The sequence below is a fragment of the Chiloscyllium punctatum genome, chromosome 8, assembly GCF_047496795.1.
Source record: "Chiloscyllium punctatum isolate Juve2018m chromosome 8, sChiPun1.3, whole genome shotgun sequence".
Taxonomy (NCBI): domain Eukaryota; kingdom Metazoa; phylum Chordata; class Chondrichthyes; order Orectolobiformes; family Hemiscylliidae; genus Chiloscyllium; species Chiloscyllium punctatum.
In genome coordinates, this window is record NC_092746.1 from 8,172,160 (window position 1) to 8,190,497 (window position 18,338).

General features: G+C 40.4%; 1 protein-coding gene across 6 annotated transcripts in view; it reads right to left on the reverse strand.

Annotated features, from left to right (window-relative positions):
• Positions 1–18,338, reverse strand: part of adcy2b (adenylate cyclase 2b (brain)) — a 617,126-nt gene that overhangs the window by 143,920 nt on the left and 454,868 nt on the right. For all 6 annotated transcript variants that reach the window (XM_072575141.1, XM_072575137.1, XM_072575136.1 and 3 more), the window contains exons 7-8: positions 14,309–14,420; positions 14,066–14,193 (exon numbers count right to left, since the gene is read on the reverse strand). In XM_072575141.1, the coding sequence (XP_072431242.1) occupies positions 14,066–14,193; positions 14,309–14,420 (240 nt within the window). The remainder of the gene's footprint in view (positions 1–14,065; positions 14,194–14,308; positions 14,421–18,338) is intronic.

The window sequence follows — 18,338 nt, forward strand, 5'->3', positions numbered from 1 at the left end:
CTACAAGTAGACTAGCAAAAAGAGATCCACCCCCACCCTCCTCTAGCTTATGTCTCCATGCTTCAGGCTCACTGCCTTTATTCCTGATGAAGGGCTTTTGCCCGAAACGTCGATTTCAAAGCTACTTGGATGCTGCCTGAACTGCTGTGCTCTTCCAGCACCACTAATCTAGAATCTGGTTTCCAGCATCTGCAGTCATTGTTTTTACCTCGTTGATTTTAACCCTACTGCGAATCCTCTTGCAAGGATGCCTGCCTTGAAGAAGTTTTCCTCCTCTCTCTACAAGAATCTCAGGGAATCCCTCTCTCACTGCAACTCCCACGTCATTTCCTCTGCCCTGAAGCTCTTCAACCATGTCGTGAAACAAACTCGCTACCACAGAACCCCAGGGCATCAATGTGGACTTCAACAGTTTCCTCATTTCCCCTTCCCCCACCTCACCCTAGTTCTAAACTTCCAGCTCAGTAACTGTCCCCTTGACTTGCCCGGACTTGTCCTACCTGCCTATCTTCTTTTCCACCTATCCACTCCACCCTCTCCTCCTTGACCTATCACCTTCATCCCCTCCCCCACTTACCCATTGTACTCTATGCTACTTTCTCCCCACCCCCACACTCCTCTAGCTTATCTCTCCACGCTTCAGGCTCACTGCCTTTATTCCTGATGAAGGGCTTTTGCCCGAAACGTCGATTTCGAACCTACTTGGATGCTGCCTGAACTGCTGTGCTCTTCCAGCACCACTAATCCAGAATCTGGTTTCCAGCATCTGCAGTCATTGTTTTTACCTAGCAAAGAGATCTGACAGGCTTAGGAGTTAATTATTATTATCACAGAGAGCTGGCTGTCAACACCTGCTTTCAGAATTTTTTTAATACATTCAGGGGATATCGGCCAGCACATACTGCCCCGTCCTGAATTGCACTTGACAAAATGGTGGCGTGTTGCCTTCTTGAATCACTGCAGTCCATTTGGTGTAATTACACCTACGATACTGCAGGCAGATAGTTCCAGAATTTTTACCAAGAGATACTAAAGGAACAGTGATGTATTTCCGAGTCAGGATTGTGAGTTGGTTCAAGGGAAACGTGCAGGTGACAGTGGTTGTGGGTTTAGATTAGATTAGATTACTTTACAGTGTGGAAACAGGCCCTTCGGCCCAACAAGTCCACACCACCCCGCCGAAGTGCACCCACCCACACCCATTCCCCTACATTTACCCTGCATCTAACACTATTGGCAATTTAGCATAGCCAATTCACTTAACCTGCACATTTTTGGACTGTGCGAGGAAACCGGAGCACCCAGAGGAAACCCACGCAGACACGGGGAGAATGTGCAAACTCCACACAGTCAGTTGCCTGAGACGGGAACTGAACCCGGGTCTCTGGCGCTGTGAGGCAGCAGTGCTATCCACTGTGCCGCCCACCATTTGGAAGGTGATATGAAATACATTTCTGCAGTGCATCTTGTAGGTGGTATATACAGTTGCCACTCAGTGTCTGTGTTCGAGAGAGTAAGTGGCTGTGGATGTGGTGCCAATCAAACAGAGTACTTTACCCTGGAAGGTGTCAAGTTTCTTGAGTGTTGTGGGAGCTGTACTCTTCCAAGCAAGTGGAGAGAATTCCTGGCTATGTCTTGTAGATGGAAAAGATTTGGAGCATCAGTGGTGAGTTACTTATTGCAGGATTCCTAGTCCCTGACATGCTCTTGCAGTTACAGTATTTCAATGGCTTTTTCAGTTCAGTTTATGATCAATGGTAACCCCAGAATGTTAACAGTGGGGAATTCCATGATGGCAATGTCACTAAATGTCAAGGGGCGATAGTTATGATTTTCTCCTAGTGGAGATCATCCTTGCCTGGCATTTGAATGGCCTGAAAGTTACTTGCCATTCTTAAGTTCAACCTTGGTATTATCAGGTTCTTCTTGTATTTGGCCACAGATTGCTTCAGTATCTGAGGAGACATGAATAATTCTGACCATTGTGCAATCATTGGTGAGCATCTCCATCTCTTACCTTATGATGGAGGGAAAATCACGGATGAAGCAGCTGAAGGTGTTTGGACTAAAGACTGTACATTGAGGAACTACAGCAGAGATATCCTAGAGCTGAGATGACTGACTTCCAACAATCATAACCAGCCTCCTTTCTGCTAGGTATGACCCAAAGCAGCAAAGAGTTTTCCCCGACTCCATTTCTCTAGAGGATCTTGATGTCACATTTAGTCAAATATGGTCAAATACACTCTCACACCATTTTTAGAGTTTCACTCTTTTGTCCATATCTGATCCAAAAGGAAATGAGTTTGGGAGCTAATTAGCCCTGAGGGAACCTAAGCTAAGTACCAGTGAACAAGTTATTGGTAAGAACATGCTGCTTCTTAGCACTGTTATTCTCATCACCTATCAATTTGCAAATGACCAAGAATAGAGTGATGGGTTAGTTGACCAGCTTGGTCTTTTCTGCTTCATATGTACAGGACATACCTGGGCAATTTCTACATAGCCTGTGTATTATTGCTATACTGGTAGAGTTTGAAAGGGGCATGGCAACTTCTAAAACATGCCATCAATACAATTGCCTGTATGTTGTCAAGGTCTTCAATGCCTTCCACTGTTTCTTGACATCAGATGGTTGAATTGAATTGGTTTATGACTTTCTCCTGTGATGCTGGGGACCTCTGGAGGTGACCAAAATAGATCACCAATTGGTACATCTGAAATCAAAATGCTTCAGCCTTTTCTTTTGCATAATATATTTGGCACCTCAGCATTGAGGATGGGGATGTTTGTGGAGCCTCTGCTCCCAGTGAAAGGTTTAATTATCCAGCGCTATTCATGACTAGATGTGGCAGAACTGTGGAGTTTAGATCTGACTCATTGTTGGCACAATTGCATAGTTCTATCTATCACTTCCTCCTTATGCTATGTGGCATGCAAGTAGTCCTGTCTTGTAGCTTCACGAGATTGACACTGCACTTTTAGGTATGTCTGGTGCTGTTTCTGGCATGCTCACTTACAGTCTTCATTGATCCACGGTTGATCCCCTGGCTTGATGGTAATGACAGAGTGGGGAATATGCTAGGCCATGAGGTTCAGCTTGTGTTTGAGTACAATTCCACTACTAGTGATCACTCTCAGTGCCTCATGAAGGTTGAGTATTGAGTGGCCAGCTTTGTTTTAGATCTATTGCATTTAGCAAGGTTGTCGTATCACAGAAATTAATGGAAGGCATTCTCACTGAGAAGATGTGTCTTTGCCTTCACATGTACAGTGCAGTGGTCATGCCTACCAATGCTTTCATGGACAGATGAATCTGTGGCAGGCAGATTAATAAGGATGAAGTCAAGTTCATGAGTTTTCTCTCGTGTTGGTTCCCTAACCTCCTGTACACACTCAGTATGGCGTTATGTCCTTTAAAGATTCAACAGCAGTTCTGCCGACCCCATTTTTGGTGATGAACATTGAACTTGACCACCCAGAGTACTTTCTGCACATTTGCCACCTTCACTGCTTCCTCCATGTGGTGTTCAATTAGAGCAGCAATGATCTATCAGCTGACGGGTCTGGCACATAGCAATGGGCAACAGGTTTCTATAACTATGTTTGATCTGACATCATCGGACCTTGTGTGGTCTGAGTAAATGATGAGGACTCCCAGGGCAACTCTCTCCTGACTGCAAACCACAGTGTCACCACCTCTACTGGGTCTGTCCTGCTGGTGGGGCAGGATATACCCAGGATGGTGATAATGATTTCTGGGACACTGACCATGAGGTATTTTTCAGTGATGATGTCAGGCTGTTGCATAACAAGTCTGTGAGACAGGTCACTGAAATATGGTACTAAGTTAATGAGGGCTTTGCAGGGTCAACAGGACTGAGTTTACCATTGTCATTTCTTGTGCCTAGCTTGATGCTGGACGGTCTGTCTAATTTTATTACTTTGAGACTTTTTATCAATTCATGACAACACCACTCATCACGAGGCAAGTAATTCAGAGATACACATTATGTCTGGATTACCCAAGCTTCAAATCTCACCAAGACTAATGAGGAAATTTGAATTCAGTAAAAGAACTTCTGGAATTAAAAGGAAATCTGCCATTCTGATCTGGTCTGGCCTACATGTAACTCCAGATCACAGCAATGTGTTTGACTCTTAAATGCCCTCTGAAATTGATGAACAAGCTTTCCAGCTATAACAAACTATTTGTAGATATTCTATCAAGAGCCTTTTGTCACTCATTTATGCACAACATCAACAGCTCTATTAACTCTTATTTTAGCTGAAAATGTGTTGCTGGAAAAGCGCAGCAGGTCAGGCAGCATCCAAGGAACAGGAGAATCGATGTTTCGGGCATGAGCCTTTCTTCAGGAATGAGGAAAGTGTGTCCTGCAGGCTCAGATAAAAGATAGGGAGGAGGGACTTGGGGGAGGGGTAGCGAGTCTGTCCCTCCTCCCTACCTTTTATCTTAGCCTGCTGACACACTTTCCTCATTCCTGAAGAAGGGCTCATGCCCAAAACGTCGATTCTCCTGTTCCTTGGATGCTGCCTGACCTGCTGCGCTTTTCCAGCAACACATTTCCAGCTCTGATCTCCAGCATCTGCAGTCCTCACTTTCTCCTAACTCTTATTTTATCAAAGAGTTCAATAAAGTCTGTCGAACAAAATTCACTTCAGCAAATCCATACCGTTATTTTTACCCATATTTTTCCAATATTTAATATTATCTGAGATTACTATGTCTAGAACTTTAATTGTAATTCACTTTTAATTTCACTGTGTACTTCCCTGATCTATTCCATTCCCTTTTTTTGAACAGGTATGTGAATTTACAACCCTACAGACTGCCTGCAGAACTTTATACTAAAAGAGGATTCAAAGATTGTGGTCAGAGCCTCTACTATCTTCACCTTTATATCCCTCAGCACCGTAGGATACATTCCATTCAGACTGATGAAATGTTTGAGTACTATTTCTTGACTGACCATGTTGACATCATCCTGTTGTTTAATGAAAACAGATGCGAACTACTCTTTAATATCTGAACAATGCTTTAACCAGAAGGTCTTTTTTTTACTCTTAGTTGGCCTCATCTTCCTTTAACTACTCTTTTAAGGTTTTATTTATTTTGTGAAAAAATTCAAATTGAAATGTGAAAGTGATTGCTAGCAAGTCACATCATGTGCATACCCATGGCAGGTACCTGAGGTTTGGGAGTCACCAATTGCACACAGCCTCTGGACAGTTGCCTGGAGAGGAGACCTAAGTGAAGCCTACAGCAGCATCAAACTTGGAGCTTACAGCTGAAGCTGCGTGCTGCCTACCCTGTTGTAGGTGTGTGAACCAGCAAGTGGTTGACACATAGAAGAATTTTGCAGAATCCCCCACAAAGAAAACCTTCTCCTTCACGAGTATTCACCAAGGCTCATGTAGGGCATTAGACTCAGTGAAGCTCTTCCCACAGTGGGTAGAATGGCTCTTTACCTGTGTAGTTGCATTGGTGGGCAGAGGAAGACTTGATGTACTTACTTGACCAGAAGGTGGGCTCATTGCTATGGCTGTCATTCTGTCAGACTATAGCCAGGTGCATTTTAATTAACTTTTTTTATATTGTATCTATGACTTTGAGCCCTTCATTATGAATTGACTATTTTTATCATTATGAGATGGAGGAAAAAAACTAAAATTATAAAGAAGTAACCATAATGTATTTTACTCCAGCCAAATACAATATAGCTACAACTGTTAACAGAGGATAAAATTAATTACAGCATATTTTATGCATTATATTGTATGTGTGCCTTGCCCTTAGGAGTTCACCTTTAAGGATTCCATGTACTGTATAATGATGTGAGTTAGTCTGCTTTGGATTTGCAAGTGGCATATGCAAAAACTGGTTGGTTGCTATAATGAATGCTTCATAAACTGATTTTTTTTCACTGTTTTAAATAAACTAATCTAGAAAATCAATCAATCCTGACAACTGGCTGATTATTAGACCATTGCATTGAGCATGATACATTATACATTGTACTGTTTTCACATGATTTACACTGCTGCATTATTGTGGAATCACAGCAGCTTTGCGAGGTCTCAAGTTGGTTTGTCTGTCCATCAATAATGGAATCAAATCGCACACTGTAGAAAATGCTGAAGGACTCCACAGGCGATACAATAGAATCGGATATTCCAGGAAAACATCTGCTCGAGTCTGGGTCCTTGAAGCAGATCAGATCCAACAATGTATGACAAATAGGCACAACATTCAAACTTCAGCATTTATAAATTTCATTTTACAATTTCTACTATGACAAAAATGCTCCAACGTGGTATATTTTCTCCTTACTGCTTTTAAAATGTCTAATTCAACAATGTTTTCACATATCAAACACTATTTCAATTACATGTTATTTGCCTCACAAGATAATACAAATTCTTTAAGGCTGTCTGTTTTTGTGTATTTCAATATTTTAATTTAACAGATAACATAAGAGAAAGCACTTTCATTCCTTTCAATGTCAGCCTTGACTGAACAATAGAGCTCTTGCTTCTAAGCCAGCAGATTGTGCATTCATATCTCACCCTAATCAGCTAACACAGATCGTGGTTGATACTTCAATACACTAGCAAGGGATGCTGACGGCCACTTGAAATGTTAAACTGTGGCCCATTTTCCTTAAGACACTTACTCCACAATCAACATCACTACTACAAATGACAATGGTCTGAATGTTTCCTGAGAAACAAAAATAAAATTGAACATTAGGGCAGATTGCATTAACTAGCGCTCCTGATAGAGGTCTTGGTATAATTGGATACAAATTTGGAATTCTATTGCAGAGATAAGAGCACCCGGTAAAATGTTCTACTAATTTGCTCAAAACATCTCTTGTAAGTGCTCTTTAACCAAAACACATAAAAAGGGACATTATAATACTCCAGCTCTGGAAGTGATAAGCCATTTAATGTTCGCCAGCAGTAGATAATCTAGAAATGAATATTGGGGTTACTCTTAAAATGGCAAAACTGCACTACTTTATCATTGAAATGGTCCAAGATGAAAGAAGGCTCATGACTGATCCATCAGAAAGTTTCATGGCTGAATCCCTCCATTATAGCATTAACCTTCAAGCTCTGATATACATATCTGACAATGACAAAGAATAATCAGCACCACTTCAAACAACTATACGTCAGCTTCAAAATAACTTGTAACCAACATAAAAAAGGCCGGAGGCAGTCACTTTCTTCAAGCAATCTACTTTTTTTCTTTACATAAAATATCAAACAGTGTACTGCATGTGAGAGACAGTCACCTTTGCATTGGCCAATATTGTCAGCACATTCATCTGCATAATGAACAAAAAAAAGCTATTGAATTATCCAACATTTGGTTTTTTTTCCAAAGTAGATGTGGTCATTGAAATCTACCATGCAACCAAACTGGGCAAACTGATTGTCTGACTTGCCTGAGTTTTGGCTATTGTCGACCTGCTATTACTATAATATCTGAGGCACCTCCTGCTATCAGGCCTTGGGCCAAATTATAATGCATTATGATCAGACTTAAACATCTGGCTGCTCACAAATGTCTGGAAATTGGGTCATATCCTGAACTAGAGTCTGGGTTGAAGTGATGATTGATGCTGGAAGCTGGGATCAATTCTGGAGGCACGGTGGCTCAGTGGTTAGCATTGCTTACTCATAGTGCCAAGGATCTGGGTTCTATTCCAGCTTCGGGCGACTGTCTGTGTGGAGTTTGCACTTTCTCTGTGGGTTTCCTTTGGATGCTCTGGTTTCCTCCCATAGTCCAAAGATGTGCAGGTCAGGTGACCTAGTCAAGAGTAAATTTAGAGTAATGGGTCTGGGTGGGTTACTCTTTGGAGGGTCAGTGTGGACTTGTTGGGCCAAATGGCTTGTTTCCACACTGTAGGGATTCTATGATTCCTTGAAAACCAGCAAAGTTTTCTTCAAAAACATTGGTTTCTGTTTAGCAGAAATAATATAGAATTCCAGAAGCTCTAACATGGGAGATGTACAAAGAAGATAAGAATGTTTAATGCCTAAAATATGATGTGAATAGCTCAGGCACTCAAAAGAATTATTGGTCAGTCAGTTAAAAAGAAATTCTGGAAGTGTACATCCTCAGGAATAAGATCACCAAATTACAGAGGGTTCATAGACATATGACTTGTTATTGTAAACAGCATCTGGAAACCCGATGGAAACTACCATTGATGACAACTCAAGGGCCAAGTTAATTGAGTGGGAAAGGAAGAGATCCTACAAACTAGAGCTGAATTGGAAAGAAGGTGAGATTGTACATGGTATTGAGAATGATACAGTTCTTGTGGCCTTATAATGCCAGATTTCTCTCAATACCAGCATTTACAAGTGCCACTGGTTACTGACTATTTTGCCAAAGAAAATACTACCTTATCAAAGTACATTCATGATTTTGTCTACCATTATACAATCTCAATCTTCTCTGCTGTAAGAAAAGCAGACCTAATCTTTTCAGTCTCTCCATCAAAATAAAGTTCTGTGGCCTTGGTTAATATCTTGTTAATTTATTTTGCATCTCTCTGAAGGCTTGGCAGGTTGTCTAGTATGTATTCAGATTCAACTTGTTTTCTCTGAACAGCTGGCATAATTTCCTTGCTTTCATATTCTATACCTCAGTTAAGAAGTTAAGGATCGCATAAGCATCTCATCACTCTTCTCAACCAGTTCTGTCTTGTAAATGTATACCTCCAAGTATCTTGAGATTTGTACCCCTTTGAAAGCGTATAATTATTCAGTTTATGTTGTCTTGCTCACTATTCCCTCCAAAATGTATCGCTTCATGTTTCTCTGCATTACATCTATCATAAGTTCATTCATTTCAGCAGTTTGGCAAGGTTCTTCAGAAGTCTAATACTGTCCTTCTCATGGCTTACTATTTTTCTGAGATTAGAGTTATCTTCACACACTTAATTTATGTGTTGTAAACCCCAAGTGCAGATCATAAATATTTATCAAGAAAGTGCTCCTTGTAATAATCCATATAGGATACCACTGTAAATCTTCCTCAGTTGAAAAACAACCATTCACCACAACTCTCTGTTGTCTGTCCCTTAGCTAATTTTGTGGTTATGCTGCCATTTTTCATTAAATTAACAGATTTATTGTATGCTACTTTGTTAAACATCTTTTTAAAGTCCATATACACAATATCAAACATATAATTCTTCATAACATTAGTTCATCAAAGACCTCAACAAGTTAGTCAAACAGAATTTATCATTAACAACTCCTGATTGACTTTCATTTATTAGCCCTCACTGTTCAAAATGCCAAATCATTTTGTTTGGATTATTGTTTCTAAAGGTTTCGCCATCACTAACATTAGACTGACAGTTGCCTGATATACCTATTTTCTCTTTTCTAAGTTGAGAAGTAGCATTTCAGTCTTTCAGTCCTCTGACCCAACACTATAGGTAAGAAAAGTTGGAGGATTTTTACAAACAGATCTTCCATTATTTCTACTTTTACTTCATTTAGTAATGTAGGATACACCGTATTTAAACCCATTTAAACCTATTTTGAGAACTACTAGTATCTCAATTTCCTCTATTCTATTATATGCAATATTGCAACTAACTACTTTTTATTACTCTACTACAATACCCTCTTCTTCAGTGAAGACAAATGAAAAGTAACCATGCCCTCTGTCTCTGTCAGCTTTTGGCTCCTAAATGGTACCCTTCATCTAACTGTTCATTTATCTTATATTTTTGTATTCATGTACAGGTTGTCTGCACTGTTGATATTGTTAGCACCCATTGCCCATCTCAAATTGTTCTTGGAACTAGTAATAAGCTACCTTCTGTAGCAGTTTGCGTGATGCAGATACACTCAGTGCTGTTTGGTAGACATTTAACAAATAATCAATTGTTTCAAAGGCAGGATGACATGCAGCCTGAAGAGAGCTGTGTTCCCATGTTTCTGTTGCCTTTTTGGAGGTAACATCACAGGTTTAGAAAGTGCTTGAAGCATTACTGTCATGCATCTTTTAGTTAATATGCACATACACCTGTTTTTGAGGGAGTGAATATTTAAGGTGCTGAAGTAGTGCCAATCAAGTTTGCTGCCTTTGTCTTGGCACAATATGAACTGAGCATTGGTGAACAGGTATTAATGTGTAATTACTTCTTGATAGCATTATTAATTATCCTTTGCATCAATCTGTGGCCGATTGCCAGTGGTTTGATGGGAGTAGTAATTGGCTGGCATGGATTTGTTTTGTTCTTTTGGATGGACATACCAAGACAATTTTCCTTTCTTGAGTAGATGTCAGTATTGGAATTGCATTGGAACAGCTGGTTGTGAATTATAAATATTCATACTACAGCCAAGATATTGTCAGAATTCATAGATTTTGCTGCATCTGGCACCATCAGCTGTCACATGAAGTGAACTGAATTGTCTGAAGACTGGCAGTTGTGAAGATGGAGACCTCAGGAGGAGACCAAGATGAATCATCACTTAACATTTGTGGCTGAAGGTAGTTGCAAATGCTTGAGCCTTATCCAGCATGCTTTAGATTTTACCATGCTGGAGGGTAGAAATGTTTACAAAATGTGCTCCCCTTTACTTGTTAAATTATTCACCACCATTCATGACTGAATGTGGCAGGACTGACCTGATCCATTGGTTAGGAGGAGAAAGTGAGGACTGCAGATGCTGGAGATCAGAGCTGAAAATGTGTTGCTGGAAAAGCGCAGCAGGTCAGGCAGCATCCAAGGAACAGGAGAATCGACGTTTCGGGCATGAGCCCTTCTTCAGGTCGATTCTCCTGCTCCTTGGATGCTGCCTGACCTGCTGCGCTTTTCCAGCAACACATTTTCAGCTCTGATCCATTGGTTATGTGATTACATAGCTCTGGCTATCATCTGCTGATTCTGCTGTTCAGAATGCCTACTGTCCTGAATTGCAGCTTCATCAAATGGGTATCTGATTTGAAAGAATGCATGGCTTGCTCTTCTACCTCTCCCACTGAACTAGGATCAACCTGCTGGTGTGAGTATAATGATAACCTGTGGGAAATGTATACCTAGGAGGTCACAAATTGTGGTGGAATACAAACTGCTGCGCCTGGTAGCCCTAAAGGCCAAATCCTAGCTACTTCATCTGTTCTGAATCTATCACATTTAACATAGCCCATGCAACTTGATGTGCTCAGTTTAGAGTGAAGAAGGGACTCTATGTCCACTTGGTGATCATTCCTATCCAAAACCGTCATGATCTGATTGCTCTGTCGTTGCTAGTTTGTCTGCAATATATCTAATCTCATCAATAATCTGTTGTTCTAAAAAATAACCCAGGAAACAACAAGCATTTTAATTGAAAAAGAGATCCAAGAAACCTGAAATAGAAACAGTAAATACTGGCAAAATTCAACAGGTTTATCTGCATCTTCGAAGAGACAGAGTTAACATTGCATGCTAATGAACTTTCATCAGAACTGAGAAAAGTCAGAACTGATGTAGGTTTTGAGCAAAGGCTGGGTGGGACAAGGACAAAAGAAAGGTGAAAGACAAGAAAGACTTAAGAATTAGCTTTTTAGGGTCAAAAACGTAGGCAAAGAAACAAAACATGTGCCTAAAGTATGTGTACGGATAATGGAGTTTAATTCAGATAAATGTGAAGTGCTGCATTTTGTTAAGACAAATCAGGGCAGGACTTACACTGTTAATGGTTGGGCACTTGGGAGTATTGTCAAACAGGAAAACCTAGGAGTGCCAGATACATAGTTCCTTGAAAGTGGCATCACAGGAGGCTGAAAGCATAAATAAGAAACAAAAAAACCAATACAATCAAAGAAAGGAAACAGAACAGTGTCAGACATTATGGTCTGAACTCGTTAAACTCAATGTTGAGTCTCAGTGGAATAGAGCAGTCAGTCAACGACTGAGACGGCAACATGACAGCAAGTTGGAGAATTAAAATGACAGGTCAACAGAACCTGGGTGTCATGCAGTGAGAGTCAGTGATACTGATTGTCATATGAAATAATATCATCAAGAATGGAAACAGAAAGTAGAGGATGGGAAACGACCCATTAGAGCTGGAACATGTGAAACTGAAAGGTGGAAATTGGAAGCAAAGATGGCAGAGTTTTCCAATTTTGTTACATTTCTCATTTTTCTCAGTTCTGATGAAAGGTCACTGAAGTGGAAAAGTTCACCGATGCTGCCTGACCTGCTGAGTATTGCTAGCAGCTTTTATTCAGTACCTGGATTTTGTCCAGTGCTTCATATACTCAGCTTTGTCTTTGTTCACAGACCTGTTCATAACTGAGTGCCTTTTGCTGAATCATTTGTAAGGAAAGCTGATTAACCAAAGTGCTCTACTCTACTATTTCTATTTGTATGAGTGAAGTCAACCAGTTAATTTTAATTGTAATAAAGCATTGGCAGTGAATGGGAGGAGGAGATTTTGTTTAATTTAAAGTTTAAAATAATTTAAATAAGAAGTGCTTGAAGTTTTTTTTGCTGATAATCTCATTGTTGCAAGTTTTATATGTCATTGCAAATAGCACATCAATTACAGACCATTGGGTCATCTGACAGACCACTAATAACATCACTATTAATTGGTCAACATAAGATGGATACTGTGGTAAACTTTGTCTCTTAAAGAGAGTATCTGGTCTCCATTCAATATGTCCATCCTAACAACTACAACACTACCTTGAAATAAAGTTCAGTTTGTTAGTTTATCAACATGGGGAAACCAAACATCTAATCCATTGCTTTCTAAGGATGTTAAATATTGGTGTTCCAATGGTTTTTATTAATCTGTCACTACTAAAATTCATTATAATTTAATGTATATTTGTTTATTCAAGAACTTTTATAAATATCTACTATATAAAGAAAAGTGTTTTACGGACAAAGCCCTTGAAACAGAAATACATATTCACAAACTTGATTGAGCTCTTCGATAAGGTGACTAAGAAGATAGATGAAGGCAGAGCGGTAGACGTTTACAACATGGACTTTTGCAAGGCCTTCAACAAGATTCCACATGTTAGACTGCTTAGGAGGGTTAGATTGCATAGGATCCAGGGAGAGCTAGCCAACTGGGTACAAAATTGACTTGGTGGTAGGAGACAGAGGGTGGTGTTAGAGGGTTGTTGTTCAGACTGGAGGCCCATGACCAGCAGTGTGCCACAAGGATTGGTGCTGTGTCCAATGTTGTTCATCATTTATATAAATGATTTGGATGAGAATATAGGAGGCATGGTTATTAAGCTTGCAGATGGCAACACAATTGGTGGGATCATGGACAGTGAAGAAGGTTATCGAAGAGTACAACGGGATTTTGATCACATGTGCCAAAGGGCCGAGGAATGTCAAATGGAGTTTAATTCAGATAAATGTGAAGTGCTGCATTTTGTAAAGACAAATCAGGGCAGGACTTACACTGTTAATGGTTGGGCACTTGGGAGTATTGTCAAACAGGAAAACCTAGGAGTGCCAGGTACATAGTTCCTTGAAAGTTGCATCACAGGAGGCTGAGGGGTGACCTTGTAGAGATTTATAAAATCATGAGGAGCACAGATAAGATGAATAGCCAAAGTCTTTTTCCCAGGGTAGTGAGTCTAAAACTAGAGGGCAAAGGTTCAAGGTGAGAGGGGAAAGATTTAAAAGGCAATGTTTTCACACAGATAATGGTGGGCATATGGAACGAGCTGCCAGAGGAGGAAGTAGAGGGGAGTACACTTATAACATTTAAAAGACATTTAGACAGGTACATGGATAGGAAAGTTTAGAGTGATGTGGGCCAAATGCAGGCAAATAGGACTAGTTCAGTTTAGGAAACCTGGTCAACCCCTGTATCACTCTATGCTGTGCCTCCTATCACCATTCAGCATGAATTCAAGCTTACAATATGTAACAAAGATTAACGTTTACGGATTCATATATACTTCCAGTAGTAAAAGTACTGCTGGAGAATAAACTTAGATTTAGTTCTATTTATAAAACTAGAAGAACTTGAAAATGTAACTTACTTTATGGCTTCACACATGTCCAACCCCATTTTAACACAGTTTTTGGCATGGTTGGGTAGAGATATTGGTAAACCAGAAACACAGTAGTAGCAGTCCCCTAAAATCTTGATCCTCATACAATCATTTTCCTGAATAAAACGCAGTGTAAAAATCAATTGTAATTGCAAATGCAAAATAGCACGAATAATGTTTAAGCACTAACATTTCACAGTATCATTCTGTTTGTCAGTAAGGGCTGCTTACCTTTGCAATTTGATCAAATTTGCCAAATAACTCATTGAGTGTGTGCACAAGCTCTCCAGGTGAACATTCACTAGCCAGGCGTGTAAAACCCACAATGTCAGCGTACAATATGCTGCAGGAAAACAAATATTTTAAAATGTTATAATATATTCATGGATTATGTGAATCAATAGATGGAACTGTTTGGACAACACTGGTTTGAGGAGGTATTGTCATTTCCAATTGCTCACATGACAAGTTAAAAGGTCAAAAGGTAGATGGTTTACCTATTGTTTACAAAAGTCAATAGTCAAGGAAGACTGTAGATCATTTGCTGTTTATTGCAAAAGCAAATATTTTTGGAACAGGAGACAATCTCTTTAAGAAGAGATAGGAGATGGATTTTATGGTTTAATATTTGGACAAACAGACTTGGAACAACCTTTTGCGCTGTGCTGCAGGTTGCCAAGCAACCAGCCTCTAAACTAAAGATGCCATATCAGTGCACACAATTGTGGCAGTTGTGGAAAGGACTGCAAGTAAACACAATGCTCCTGCTCTTCATCTGTGAGAGAAAAGTCCTTAAAATAAAGCTGATTAAAAAGCTCTTTCTCTTTCAGTGATGGAATTTGAAAAGCTTGATAAACTTTCAATTATCAGGATGCTTAACTTTTCCCCTCTAAATCTGAACTGACGACCTTCCACCATTTTGTTATGGATCTTGTTGACAGGAAATTACGGGATCTGTGAGAAGGTAATTCATTCCATCTTCTGAATTTGAGCCCTTGACTTTATTTTCTTTGTTACAAGTTTTTTGAAGTCTAGCAAATTTTTCAAATATACAGACTGTCTTGTCAGTGTATGAATATATGTATGTGTGGGATTAAGGAAATACAGTTTAATTGTGTAAAGTAGCTTAGTTGATAACCAGTTTAGCAACTTGTTGTAAAAATAAGTTATGCCAATAATAAATGCATTATTTTTGAGTTTATTAAAACAACCTGCTTTCAGGTTCTTTTATTCTAGATTAAAGTAATAAAGAGAAACAAATTGATTGCTTTGATTGTTCACTAAAAAGTTTAGGGTTGAATCTTGAATTTTTTTGGCTATATCAGGGTAGTTTTTTGGAAGGTTATTCATGGTGAAGCCTAGTAAGGTTTCCCACTGTATCTTACAAAACTATCCAGATTAATACCATCCCTACCTCAGTAGCAATCTCCCACAGTAGATTTTCATCCCATTTTATCACATGCTGTTCCCACTGTAGGTTGCCACTCGAGGGATACAAGGAACATCTACGAAAACACCATGCCCCTTTCATCCGTGCCATCTTTGAAATGTCGCTGTTCACCCAGATAACATTGGCAATCCAGCACTGCTCCTCACTAGCAATGTATTAAAACAGCAGCCATAAAGCTCTACAGCCCACTATAGTCAGCATGACTGACACTCCTTCATTCATACAACCCCATTGCTGTTTACACTGATGCCACACAAACTTTACTTGTCTGTTGCTACGTCCTGTTTGAACATGCTCTAAGTCAGTTCTCTCCCAGTCCCCCCAGTGGACTTGCATTTTGTCATTGTCCACTGCTTACCTACTTGTAATGTTCCTCAATCATACAAATAATAAAACATAAATATGAGTTTTTACTTACAGGAAGGAAAAGAGAACAGGAATAAAACCAAAAGAGGCTGAACTTTTGTCTCCATAGTGCCAACCAGATTTTGGCATCACGACCAAACATTGCTAATCAACATTTGTCTGATGCAACCAGTTGGCTTCAATTGGAGGTGGGTGTTGATGACATTTTAACTGGTTTGTAGAACACACTGTTGCTGAGCTCTGTCATGGACAATGTCAGCTTCCTCCTTCCCAATATCTTTGTCTTCCTTTTCAGAAGGAGGTAGATTCCACCAGTTCCTTTGCATTCAAGACCTTTCCTCATTGTCTGCACACTCTGTCTGGACTATAGCAGAGAGCTTCCCACCCCCCAGACTAGACCAAGCAACAGAATCTTTAAGAGCCCTATACTCTGGTCCTGGTTGATGAATGGACGGCATGAAACACGCTCTCTGCCTCAGTTAGGGGGTTGCACATGGTATCATGAATCATGCTCAGAATGTGTAGACCTTGTCCTCCAGTAACCAGCCTTGGAAGGCACTTAGAACCTCAAAATCATCAGCAACCTCGGCTGCTTGTCTGGCTGCTGCTGTCTTCTTCATAAATTATGGCACCAGGAACAGAAATCCTTTCCCTCCAACACTGCTGCAAAATATGCCAGTGAATCAGAGGCTGGCAAATCTCCAATACCCAACAATGGCATGGGGAACAATATCAACTGTTGATAATTGACCCTTCAAAGCTTCTTAAATTAGGAAATCACATCTGACAATAAACAAATAAAATTGACTTTGTCTTTACTTCAGTGCTTAGTTATTCAAATACATCTCCTTTTGGGGTCTAAATTGATTATGACCAAGAAAGTCACAATTGCCCATAATTTCCATTGGCCAGTCATTATTCCAATGTAGTTGACAGGTGCTTATAGTGCCTTCCAAGGCTGGTTACTGGAGGACAAGGTCTACACATTCTGTGGAATCCTCATCATAGCACACTCCAAAGGAACTGACTGGGAAGTTGAACTTTCCATTGGGCCAATTCCTCTAGGCCTTGAGCCCTCTCAAAGTCTCCCTTTAAATCAGAAAGTTTGGAGTGTCCTGATAAAATGAAGGAAAATAGATACTCAGGAAAGGTTAACTCTTGGTTAACTATATAACAGACCCATGTTTAAACCTCACACATTCCTATACCCCAGACACTGACACAACATCCCGATGGGATGTGACACCATTCCTCCTCTGGACACAATCCCAAAGACCATCACCACCCCGTCCCCCCAACTCTACCAAGCCTGACCTTCCAACATGACACAACCTAGCCCACCTCCCCACTCCCTCTTCCCCCATGATCTTACTGCCTCAAACCCAACAGGGATTCCACACTGGTTATGACCCATCTCTTGTCAAACATGGCCTGAACACCCACCCCAACTCCGCCATACCCAAAGCCTCCAGAATCAAGACTTACTCTCCTTGCCTTCTGTCAGACCGGATTTCTCCCACCAATTCCCCCTACTCTAAGCACTGCTTTATTCACTTGTCACTTTGAACCTTAGGCACACTTCTCTTTTCCTGGTTCACACCTTACCCACCCAGCACCCTACCCCTATTACTGTCATATTAATTACTGGGCACTCTGTCCACCTGGCAGCTTTTGCCCAATCCAAATGACTTCCTTTACTATGCATCTGACACCCCTTACCCCATACTCACAAAGAATACCCCCTGGGATCCTATCCCCTCCCCAGATGGCACATTGCTCACCTAGTATCATACCTATCAAAAAACCTACTCCTTACCCCACCTGACAACATACTCCACATCCTAGCCCACCCCAGATGACATCCCACCCCACTCATCTGACATCCTACCCTTGGCACTCTACCTTCCCTCCAACCTAACATCTCATAGCCTAACATTTGGCAGCTGATTACCTGAAAGAGGGTATATGGTTTACCTAGTTCTGTGCTATGAAGGAATTGTCAGATTGGAAGCACTGAAGGACCCTAAGTAGAATCTCCACTTACTAATACTGCAAGAGTGGCAATCTGTATGTTGCCACACCTCAAATAATCTGCCCCAATATTTGGTTCAAGAAAACTCAAATCAAGTGATGAGCTGTTTTTCCAGATGGATCACCACAGTAGATTAACTATGCAGTGTATCTAGATCCAATGTTACATTGTATAGCTAGAACTCAACACAATGGGATAGACAGTATCCATTTTAGGTGTGTATCTAGGAACATATAATTTATTAGTGGGGAACAGCCTGCATTTTCTCATGAAGATTTATTTACAGATTTTATCAGTTGACATGAGGAGGACTTATGGCACAGTGGGTAGCATCTCAGAGTGAACAGAGCTCAGTTGGCACAGAGTATGATGGAGTTTGGTAAGTGTGAAGTTTCAGTGAAGTGGGAGAAGAT